We start from the raw sequence: 12,242 nt of genomic DNA, 5'->3' as shown, positions 1-12,242 counted from the left end.
CAAGTCTGCTGATTCAGATAAGTGGATCATCTGTACCTTTTGTGAAAGTTTTGTCCAGCGTCCATTTGGATCAGTTGTACCTTTTGTCCAGCGTGCATTTATATGAATCTTGCTGCTGGAAGCTCTAGTGAACTGAAATGACCACTCCGGTGTCATGAGTTGATACCGGAGTTTAAAGTCATTTCAGGATGGTATTTTGTAGGGTTTTGAGTTGACCGCGAAGTCCACTTTTGTATTTTCTGCTATCTAGTTAGTGGGCCTCTCTTTGCTGAATCTGTATTCATCCTGCGTATGTGTTTTCCTCTTAACTAACCGTCATTATATGTTGGGGGCTACTATCACTTTGGGGTTTTCTCTGGAGGCAAGCCAGGTCTGTGTTTCCTCTATTAGGGGTAGCTAGATCTCCGGCTGGTGCGAGACGTCTAGGGATAAAACGCAGGTACGTTCCCCGGCCACTGGTAGTTGTGCGTGAGGTTCAGCATCGCGGTCAGCTTAGATTCCATCTTCCTAGAGCTAGTCCTGTTTTTGCCTATGTCCCTGCCATTGGGAACCATGACAGTATAGCCGGCCTAACTGTGTTAAAAGTATTGGCTGAAGAAGGAGAGAAAATAAGTTTCTGACACCTTTTTTTTTTTTACTCTGAAGTCTGTCTAGCCATAATTGCTGTCTGCTGCTTTTCCCTCCTCTTAATCCCTGAATGGCTCAGATCTCAGCTGCTGAGAAATGGATATCCAGAGTTTAGCTTCAAATCTGAATAATCTCGCTTCTAAGGTTCAAAATATACAAGACTATGTTATACATGCTCCTATGTCAGAACCCAAGATTCCTATACCAGAGTTTTTTTCTGGAGATAGATCTCGTTTTTTGAATTTTAAGCACAATTGTAAATTGTATCTTTCTCTGAGATCTTACTCCGCTGGAGACCCCGCTCAGCAGGTTAAGATTGTTATTTCCTTGCTGCGGGGTGACCCCCAGAATTGGGCATTTGCATTGGCGCCAGGGGACCCTGCGCTGCTCAATGTGGATGCGTTTTTTCTGGCGCTGGGGTTGCTCTATGAGGAACCTAATTTGGAGATTCAGGCTGAAAAAGCCTTGATAGCCCTCTCTCAAGGGCATGATGAAGCTGAGATATATTGTCAAAAATTTCGAAAATGGTCTGTGCTTACTCAGTGGAATGAGTGCGCCCTGGCGGCGAATTTCAGAGAGGGTCTCTCGGACGCCGTTAAGGATGTCATGGTGGGGTTTCCTACGCCCACAGGTCTGAATGAATCCATGACGATGGCTATTCAGATTGACCGGCGTTTACGGGAGCGCAAATCTGTGCACCATTTGGCGGTGTCTTCTGAGCAGACACCGGAGAATATGCAATGTGATCGAATTCTGTCCAGAAGTGAACGGCAGAATTATAGGCGTAAAAATGGGTTGTGCTTCTACTGTGGCGATTCTGCTCATGTTATATCAGCATGCTCTAAACGCACAAGAAGGGTTGATAAGTCTTTTGCAGTTAGCACTTTGCAGTCTAAGTTTATTTTGTCTGTGACTTTGATTTGTTCATTATCATCTATTACCGTGAATGCTTATGTGGACTCTGGCGCCGCCCTGAGTCTCATGGATTGGTCCTTTGCCAGGCGCTGTGGGTTTAGTCTAGAGTCTCTGGAAGTCCCTATCCCTTTGAAGGGTATTGATTCCACGCCATTGGCTAGGAATAAACCTCAATACTGGACACAAGTGACTATGTGTATGACTCCAGACCATCAGGAGGTGATTCGATTCCTTGTGTTGCATAATTTGCATGATGTCTTAGTGCTTGGATTGCCATGGCTACAAACTCATAATCCAGTTCTTGACTGGAAGACAATGTCCGTATTAAGCTGGGGATGTCAGGGGGCTCATGGGGAAGTACCTATGGTTTCCATTGCTTCATCTACTCCCTCTGAGGTCCCGGCATTTTTGTCTGACTACGGTGATGTTTTTGCTGAGCCTAAACTTAGTTCGCTCCCTCCTCACAGGGATTGCGATTGTGCTATAGATTTGATTCCTGGCAGCAAATTTCCTAAAGGTCGTTTGTTCAATCTGTCTGTACCAGAGCATGCTGCTATGCGAGAGTATATTAAGGAGTCCTTGGAAAAGGGACATATCCGTCCATCCTCATCCCCTTTAGGAGCAGGTTTTTTTTTCGTGGGTAAAAAAGATGGTTCCCTGAGGCCTTGTATTGATTATCGCCTGTTGAATAAGATTACGGTCAAATATCAGTATCCTTTGCCACTATTGACTGATTTGTTTGCTCGTATTAAGGGGGCAAGATGGTTTTCTAAGATTGACCTTCGGGGTGCGTATAATTTGGTGCGGATTAAGCAGGGAGATGAGTGGAAAACTGCATTTAATACGCCCGAGGGCCATTTTGAGTATCTGGTAATGCCTTTTGGTCTTTCTAATGCCCCTTCAGTTTTTCAGTCCTTTATGCACAATATTTTCCGTGAATATCTGGATAAATTTATGATTGTGTATTTGGATGATATTTTGATTTTTTCCGATGACTGGGAGTCGCATGTTCAACAGGTCAGGAAGGTTTTTCAGGTTTTGCGGGCCAATTTTTTGTTTGTAAAGGGTTCAAAGTGTATTTTTGGGGTTCAGAAGATCTCTTTTTTGGGGTACATTTTTTCCCCTTCTTCTATTGAGATGGACCCTGTCAAGGTTCGGGCTATTTGTGATTGGACGCAACCTACTTCCCTTAAGAGTCTTCAAAAATTCTTGGGTTTTGCTAATTTCTATCGTCGATTTATAACTGGTTTTTCAAGTGTTGTTAAGCCTCTAACGGATTTGACTAAGAAGGGTGCTGATGTTGCCAATTGGTCCTCGGCTGCTGTGGAGGCCTTTCGGGAGCTTAAGCGCCGTTTTTCTTCTGCTCCGGTGTTGTGCCAGCCTGATGTTTCACTTCCTTTTCAGGTCGAAGTTGATGCTTCCGAGATCGGAGCGGGGGCGGTTTTGTCGCAGAGAAGTTCCGATTGCTCGGTGATGAGACCATGTGCGTTCTTTTCTCGAAAATTTTCGCCCGCCGAGCGAAATTATGATGTTGGTAATCGGGAGCTCTTGGCTATGAAATGGGCCTTTGAGGAGTGGCGTCATTGGCTTGAGGGTGCTAGGCATCAGGTGGTGGTCTTGACTGATCACAAGAATCTGATTTACCTTGAGTCTGCCAGGCGTCTGAATCCTAGACAGGCGCGCTGGTCGTTGTTTTTCTCTCGGTTTAATTTCGTGGTCTCATATCTACCAGGTTCAAAAAATGTGAAGGCGGATGCCCTTTCTAGGAGTTTTGAGCCTGACTCCCCTGGTGATTCTGAGCCTACGGGTATCCTTAAGGATGGGGTGATATTGTCTGCTGTCTCTCCAGACTTGCGACGTGCTTTGCAGGAGTTTCAAGCGGATAGGCCTGATCGTTGTCCGCCTGGGAGACTGTTTGTTCCAGATGAGTGGACCACTAGAGTCATCTTGGAAGTTCATTTTTCTGTGTTGGCAGGTCACCCTGGAATCTTTGGTACCAGAGATTTGGTGGCCAGGTCCTTCTGGTGGCCTTCCCTGTCTCGGGATGTGCGTACTTTCGTACAGTCTTGTGATGTTTGTGCTCGGGCCAAGCCTTGTTGTTCTCGGGCTAGTGGATTGTTGTTGCCCTTGCCTATTCCGAAGAGGCCTTGGACGCACATCTCTATGGATTTTATTTCGGATCTTCCGGTTTCTCAGAAAATGACCGTCATCTGGGTGGTGTGTGACCGTTTTTCTAAAATGGTTCATTTGGTACCCTTGCTCAAGTTGCCTTCTTCATCTGAGTTGGTTCCTCTATTTTTTCAGAATGTGGTGCGTTTACATGGTATCCCGGAAAACATTGTTTCTGACAGGGGATCCCAATTTGTGTCTAGATTTTGGCGAGCGTTCTGTGCCAGGATGGGCATTGATTTGTCTTTTTCGTCTGCATTCCACCCTCAGACGAATGGCCAGACAGAGCGAACTAATCAGACCTTGGAGACTTATTTGAGGTGTTTTGTGTCTGCTGATCAGGATGATTGGGTCGCCTTTTTGCCGTTGGCAGAATTTGCCCTTAATAATCGGGCTAGTTCTGCCACTCTGGTTTCTCCTTTCTTTGCAATTCGGGGTTTCACCCTCGTTTTTCATCTGGCCAGGTGGAATCTTCGGATTGCCCTGGAGTGGACACGATGGTGGATAGACTGCACCGGATTTGGAGTCATGTGGTGGACAACTTGAAGTTGTCCCAGGAGAAGACTCAGCGGTTTGCTAATCGTCATCGTCGTGCTGGTAATCGTCTTCACGTTGGGGACTTGGTGTGGTTATCTTCTCGTTTTGTCCCTATGAAGGTCTCTTCTCCTAAGTTTAAACCTCGGTTCATAGGTCCTTATAAGATTTTGGAGATTCTTAATCCTGTATCGTTTCGTTTGGACCTACCAGCAGCTTTCACTATTCATAATGTCTTCCATCGGTCTTTGTTGCGGAGGTACAAGGTACCGGTGGTTCCTTCTGTTGAGCCTCCTGCCCCTGTGCTGGTGCAGGGTGAATTGGAGTATGTTGTGGAGAAGATTTTGGACTCTCGCATTTCCAGACGGAGACTTCAATATTTGGTTAAATGGAAGGGATACGGTCAGGAGGATAATTCTTGGGTGACTGTCCCTGATGTTCATGCCTCTGATTTGGTTCGCGCCTTTCATCGGGTTCATCCAGATCGCCCTGGTGGTTCTCATGAGGGTTCGGTGCCCCCTCCTCAAGGGGGGGTACTGTTGTGAATTCTGTTTGTGGGCTCCCTCTGGTGGCTACTGGTGGTACTGGTTGACTTCTGTCTTTTATCTCCTGTGCACCTGTTCCCATCAGGAAATGGGAGTCTCCTATATAGTCTGGCTTCTCAGTCATTTACTTGCTGGCTATCAATGTTACCAGAGCTCCTCTGTTACTTGCTACCTGCTCCAAGTCTGCTGATTCAGATAAGTGGATCATCTGTACCTTTTGTGAAAGTTTTGTCCAGCGTCCATTTGGATCAGTTGTACCTTTTGTCCAGCGTGCATTTATATGAATCTTGCTGCTGGAAGCTCTAGTGAACTGAAATGACCACTCCGGTGTCATGAGTTGATACCGGAGTTTAAAGTCATTTCAGGATGGTATTTTGTAGGGTTTTGAGTTGACCGCGAAGTCCACTTTTGTATTTTCTGCTATCTAGTTAGTGGGCCTCTCTTTGCTGAATCTGTATTCATCCTGCGTATGTGTTTTCCTCTTAACTAACCGTCATTATATGTTGGGGGCTACTATCACTTTGGGGTTTTCTCTGGAGGCAAGCCAGGTCTGTGTTTCCTCTATTAGGGGTAGCTAGATCTCCGGCTGGTGCGAGACGTCTAGGGATAAAACGCAGGTACGTTCCCCGGCCACTGGTAGTTGTGCGTGAGGTTCAGCATCGCGGTCAGCTTAGATTCCATCTTCCTAGAGCTAGTCCTGTTTTTGCCTATGTCCCTGCCATTGGGAACCATGACACATAGGGCTCATCACCCCACATATGTCATGGTGACAGGCGGGTGACAGCAAGCACGGCCCGCTGCCATAGGGCTCGTCACCCCACATATGTCATGGTGACAGGCGGGTGACAACAAGCACGGCCCGCTGCCATAGGGTTTATCACCCCACATATGTCATGGTGACAGGCGGGTGACAACAAGCACGGCCCGCTGCCATAGGGCTTGTCACCCCACATATGTCTGGGTGACAGGCGGGTGACAGCAAGCACGGCCCGCTGCCATAGGGTTTATCACCCCACATATGTCTGGGTGACAGGCGGGTGACAACAAGCACGGCCCGCTGCCATAGGGCTCATCACCCCACATATGTCTGGGTGACAGGCGGGTGACAACAAGCACGGCACGCTGCCATAGGGCTCATCACCCCACATATGTCTGGGTGACAGGCGGGTGACAACAAGCACGGCCCGCTGCCATAGGGCTCATCACCCCCCATATGTCATGGTGACAGGCGGGTGACAACAAGCACGGCCCGCTGCCATAGGGCTCATCACCCCACATATGTCTGGGTGACAGGCGGGTGACAACAAGCACGGCCCGCTGCCATAGGGCTCATCACCCCCCATATGTCATGGTGACAGGCGGGTGACAACAAGCACGGCACGCTGCCATAGGGCTCATCACCCCACATATGTCTGGGTGACAGGCGGGTGACAACAAGCACGGCCCGCTGCCATAGGGTTTATCACTCCACATATGTCATGGTGACAGGTGGGTGACAACCAGCCCGGCCCGCTGCCATAGGTCTCGTCACCCCACATATGTCATGGTGACAGGTGGGTGACAACAAGCACGGCCCGCTGCCATAGGGCTCATCACCCCACATATGTCTGGGTGACAGGCGGGTGACAACAAGCACGGCCCGATGCCATAGGGCCTGTCACCCCACATATGTCTGGGTGACAGGCGGGTGACAACAAGCACGGCCCGCTGCCATAGGGTTTATCACCCCACATATGTCTGGGTGACAGGTGGGTGACAACCAGCCCGGCCCGCTGCCATAGGGCTTGTCACCTAACATATGTCTGGGTGACAACCAGTGTCACCCGCTGCCATGGGGCCGTCACCCCACATATGTATGGGTGACAGGCGGGTGACAATCAGTGCGGCCCGCTGCCATAGGGCTTGTCACCTCACATATATCTGGGTGACAGGCGGGTGACAGCCATCGCAGCCCGCTGCCATAGGAAATAAAAGCAGCATCGTGTCCAAATGTTATAATGTGAATTGCTGCCACACAGGGAGCACTGGGCTGTCATTGCTGCGGTATTCCCCGGCTGTCTGCATATTTGCGCAGCGCTGACCTTTTATATACGTGAATCTCCGCCGTCACTGCCTCCTCTCCATCTGCCGGGCCGCTCCAGAAGGTCGCCCGGTCCTCCGGATGTTTGGCCCGGCTGTGGCAGAAGCTGCAGATGTTCATCTGCTTCTGCCCTGTTGGTGCCGCAGATGTTTCGCCTCAGGGAGTCCTCAGCAGTGGCTGTCCTGCGCCCTCTCACCGCCGGCTTTTTAATTTCACGTTTCAGTCTTGGACTCTTCGGATTTTCCCAGCTTGTCACTGATCTTTGTTCTCCGCTCACATCCAAAGCTGCATTCTCCCGACTCCTTTCTGCAACTGGAAACCAGTTCTGTCCTGGCAGCAGGAGCCTTATCCTTAGCCGAGCTCTAATTTCTTAAAGGGGCTGTCCAGAATTTGAAAAACACAACTGCTATCTTACTTTCTTTCAAAAACAACGCCACGCCAGTCCACAGGTTGTGTCTGGTACTGCAGAAAATCTCTATTCATTGCAATGGAACTTAACTGCAATACTAGACACAACCTGTACACGGGGGTGGCGCTCTGAACATTGCTACCTAGGACTTCTATGTACCATGTTACTATGTACCATGTCCCTTCCTGGGTTATACTGACCACCGCTTGTCTGTTTCCAGCTACACGGAGGTGGATGAGCACAAGATCCAGCACTGCTTCTGCTACACGTCCACGGTCCTCACCAGCACGCTGGCCTTCCAGAAGGAGCAGAAGCTCAAGTGCGAATGTCAAGTGAGTCCTAATCCTAGTACACTTATTGTGCAATGCTCTGCAGAGGTCAGTGGTGTAATAGTCTGCAGGATGATGTATCACTATGTATCTGCCAGGAGCAATGCTCTGCAGAGGTCAGTGGTGTAATAGTCTGCAGGATGTATCACTGTGTATCTGCCAGGAGCGATGCTCTGCAGACTCTGAAGAGGTCAGTGGTGTAATAGTCTGCAGGATGATGTATCACTATGTATCTGCCAGGAGCAATGCTCTGCAGAGGTCAGTGGTGTAATAGTCTGCAGGATGTATCACTATGTATCTGTCAGGAGCGATGCTCTGCAGACTCTGGACAGGTCAGTGGTGTAATAGTCTGCAGGATGTATCATTGTGTATCTGCCAGGAGCGATGCTCTGCAGACTCCGGAAAGGTCAGTGGTATAATAGTCTGCAGGATGTATCACTGTGTATCTGCCAGGAGCGATGCTCTGCAGACTCTGAAGAGGTCAGTGGTGTAATAGTCTGCAGGATGTATCACTGTGTATCTGCCAGGAGCGGTGCTCTGCAGACTCTGAAGAGGTCAGTGGTGTAATAGTCTGCAGGATGTATCACTATGTATCTGCCAGGAGCGATGCTCTGCAGACTGCGGAAAGGTCAGTGGTATAATAGTCTGCAGGATGTATCACTGTGTATCTGCCAGGAGCGATGCTCTGTAGATCCTCCGCTTCCAGCTGCTGCTCTCACTTCTGATGGATTTTCCTCATTTTCGTCTCATTAACCTACCTATTAATATGCAAAACGACATCAGTCTTAATAAACGTTTCCAAGGGCGAAGCGGACGCTGTCCGGACAGATCGCCTCACTGCCTGCACCGGCCTAAACACAAACCTTCCCGTCACTTGCGGAATGTGGCGCAGCAGTGCGGGGATAAACATTGGGCCGATATGGCAGCAGTGATACAATGTATCAATCATCGTGTCAGCCGTCCTGGTGTCATAGATGGATCCATGGAGTCTTATTACTGAGGAAATCTCATACATCTGCGATAAATCCCCCTCCCCCGTTGTACATTAGTCTTTAGGAACATTCACAACAAAAAACAATGAAACAAGAACAATGGAAATCGCTGAACAAGTGGTGCCTCTGAATTCTGCAGCCTCAGGATTATTCACCACTTCATGACCAGATGTTCAGGACTTAGTAGAGCCCCTCTGGCTGCTATAACCTGCTGCCCCTCTGGCTGTTATAACCTGCTGCACCTCTGGCTGCTATGACCTGCTGCTCCTCTGGCTGCTATGACCTGCAGCCCCTCTGACTGTTATAACCTGCTGCCCCTCTGGCTGTTATAACCTGCTGCACCTCTGGCTGCTATGACCTGCTGCTCCTCTGGCTGCTATGACCTGCTGCCTCTCTGGCTGTTATGACCTGCTGCCCCTCTGCCTGTTATGACCTGCTGCACCTCTGGCTGCTATAACCTGCTGCCCCTCTGGCTGTTATAACCTGCTGCACCTCTGGCTGCTATGACCTGCTGCTCCTCTGGCTGCTATGACCTGCTGCCTCTCTGGCTGTTATAACCTGCTGCCCCTCTGCCTGTTATAACCTGCTGCACCTCTGGCTGCTATAACCTGCTGCTCTTCTGGCTGTTATGACCTGCTGCTCCTCTGGCTGCGATGACCTGCTGCCTCTCTGGCTGTTATAACCTGCTGCCCCTCTGCCTGTTATAACCTGCTGCCCCTCTGCCTGTTATAACCTGCTGCCCCTCTGGCTGTTATAACCTGCTGCTCCTCTGGCTGTTATAACCTGCTCCTCCTCTGGCTGCTATGACCAGCTGCAGATATAATGCATGGCCAGATAGCAGCTTCTGGTAGCGTTCTTCAGAAATCTTAGCCAAATCCTCATGTGCAATGTCTCCAGGTCACTCATCCCACCAAGGTTTTCTTTGGAGTTAAGTCAGTTGACGGTGACGGACGCTCCGAAATCTTCCAGAACATCTTTTGAAGCCAGACCCTGTGGACTGTAAGGTGCTGGAATCATTGTCCAGTTGAAAAGTCCAAAGACGCCTGGACCTTCCTCACAGAAGGCGTGATGTTTTCCAGGATTTCCTGATGCTTTATTAAATCCATCTTGTCCTCCACAGGTTTCCAGTTTCAGTAGAAGCCCAGCAGCTGCTGAACATCACTGAGCTCCCACCATGCTTCACTGGAGGCATCACCAAGCCTCCATTGTGCTTCACTGTAGACATCACTGAGCCCCTGCCATGCCTCACTGTAGATATCATCGAGCCCTTCCTATGCTTCACTGTATATATCACCGTCCCCACTTTATGCTACAATGTAGATTTCACTGAGCCCTCACTCTGCTTCACTGTAGACATCACTGAGCCTCCACCATGCTTCACTGTAGTCATTCCCAAGCTTCCATCATGCTTCACTATAGACATCATTGATCCCCGCCCTGCTTCACTGTAGACACCACCGAACCCCTATCATGTTTCATTGTAGACAGCACTGAGCCCCCACCTTGCTTTACTGCAGATGGCACTGAGGCCCTGCCGTGCTTTACTGTAGATATCATTGAGCCCCCTCCCATGCTTCACTGTAGGCATGGTATTTCTTTAAGGATATGACTAAATCTTCCCTAAACATATACCTCTGATCTATAGGTCTGGAAAGTTCCAGTTTTGTTTCTTTGCCCCACAGAACAGAATCTCAGAACATCTCTCGTTATTTTACGGTTAGAGCATTTGGAGGTAACTTTTCTGGTGCTTTTGCTCAGTAGATAACATCTTGGAGTTCGGACATGGAACGCACCCTTCAGTATTTAGTATGTCTCTTGCTGACCAAACTGAACCCTCAGCTCCTGCTGTCACCAGACCTCGCTGCAGGTCTTTGCAGTCAAGTTTTTGTAGTCATGTCAGGAATATTCACCGCAGACTTTTGTGTCAAAAGCGATTTCTTTTTATTTCCAAATCCCGGTGCAGGTAGACATGTGCTCGGACATCTGCCCCCGCTGGGGCTAAGCGAAAGGTCTGACCTTGATTCCAGCAGGGTCTCGAGCACTCCCGCGCCTCTCGTGTGTGCACCTTGGGGCTTCCTATATGAAGAGCGACTGTGTGAACAAGACCCAGGACTGGTCAGAACCTTCCCTATGTCGCACTGATGTCTTGCACGATATGTTTTTCTGAGTCTTTGTCTTCCTGCACCTGGTTCATGAAGTTAAAGAAATTGCACTGGATACAAGAGTGTGCGGTGAGTATTCCTGGGGCTCAGCACCTCCGTCCGCCTGCACCCCGCATCCACTACTGCGTGCACCCCAATCCTCCTCAACACCCGAGAGATTCTGAGCACCGGCCATAACCGGGATCTGGTGACAGCGCCCTCCTCCTGCCACATCCAAGTACTGCACTCCTATGTGAATTCTGCTTCCACCTGTATCTCCAGGAACATTCAGTGTCCTTGTATCTTCTTGTGTCCTCTTCCTTGTTTGTACAATGATCTTTTCTCTTAACTTTTTGGACAACTCACTTTTCTGACGGGGTAAAATTCCTTAGGATTGCTACCGGAATCTGGTGTCTGGTGATGCTTCATGTCTGCAGCGGGTCATAACAGTCAGAGGGGCAGCAGGTTATAACAGCCAGAAGGCAAGCAGGTTATAACAGCCAGAGGGGCAGCAGGTTGTAACAGCCAGATGGCAAGCAGGTTGTAACAGCCAGAGGGGCAGCGGGTCATAACAGCCAGATGGCAAGCAGGCCATAACAGCCAGAGAGGCAGCAGGTCATAACAGCCAGAGGGGCAGCAGTGTCGGACTGGGATGCCAAGGGCCCACCAGTAACAATGACTGTGGGGGCCCACTTTTCACCTGCATACAAATATTACACGACCCTGGTTCACAATTGTACCTATATCTCTATATAATAATAAGCTGGGTAGCGTGGTTAATGAATGATGAGATGCTGCTTTTTTCGGTACAGAGAGAATCAAGTGAATTATGACAATTATTGCCCATACAGTGGGGTTATAGGTCCAGACCTGCACAGGGGCCCACCAGGAGATTCCCCTGTTACCCTGTGGGCCAGTCCGAGCCTGGGCAGCAGGTTATAACAGCCAGAAGGCAAACAGGTTATAAAAGCTAGAGGGGCAGCAGGTTATAACAGCCAGAAGGCAAGTAGGTTATAACAGCCAGAAGGCAAGCAGTTTATAACAGCCAGAGGGGCAGCAGGTTATAACAGCCAGAGGGGCAGCAGGTTATAACAGCCAGAGGGGCAGCAGGTTATAACAGCCAGAGGGGCAGCAGGTTATTACAGTTAGAGGGGCTCTACTAAGGTCTAGAGATGCTGGTCATGTAAGGTTGGTAATCTCGAGACTGCAGGAGTCGGTGACCGTGGCCTTTTGTGCTGAATGTGGAGAATCCGCCAGTTCTGTTAGTTTTGTTCAGTAACTTACATTGTTCTTGTTTCATTGGTTTATTGCAGAGAACAGAAATGTGTAAATTGTTCCTTGAACTGAATTTGGAGCAGGGAGGTGAATAATTCTGATTTTGCCTGTACATGAAGCCCCCAGGCATGTTTAACTCCTTGCTCTCCACCTGCCATCCAGATACTGATGGGTGATGATCAGACCCCTGATACCTGAACATCACAGACTGTCACTGGCCCCCTAA

At 49.2% G+C, this 12,242-nt stretch overlaps 1 protein-coding gene across 1 annotated transcript in view; it reads left to right on the top strand.

Annotated features, from left to right (window-relative positions):
- The window catches only part of PDE2A (phosphodiesterase 2A), an 835,594-nt gene that overhangs the window by 726,982 nt on the left and 96,370 nt on the right, over window positions 1-12,242 (top strand). Inside the window, exon 14 of the mRNA XM_077298849.1 lies at window positions 7,500-7,611. Coding sequence (XP_077154964.1) covers window positions 7,500-7,611 — 112 coding nt within the window. The remainder of the gene's footprint in view (window positions 1-7,499; window positions 7,612-12,242) is intronic.

The sequence above is a fragment of the Ranitomeya variabilis genome, chromosome 3 (genome assembly GCF_051348905.1).
Source record: "Ranitomeya variabilis isolate aRanVar5 chromosome 3, aRanVar5.hap1, whole genome shotgun sequence".
Taxonomy (NCBI): domain Eukaryota; kingdom Metazoa; phylum Chordata; class Amphibia; order Anura; family Dendrobatidae; genus Ranitomeya; species Ranitomeya variabilis.
This window is presented reverse-complemented; position numbering and strand designations above follow the sequence as displayed.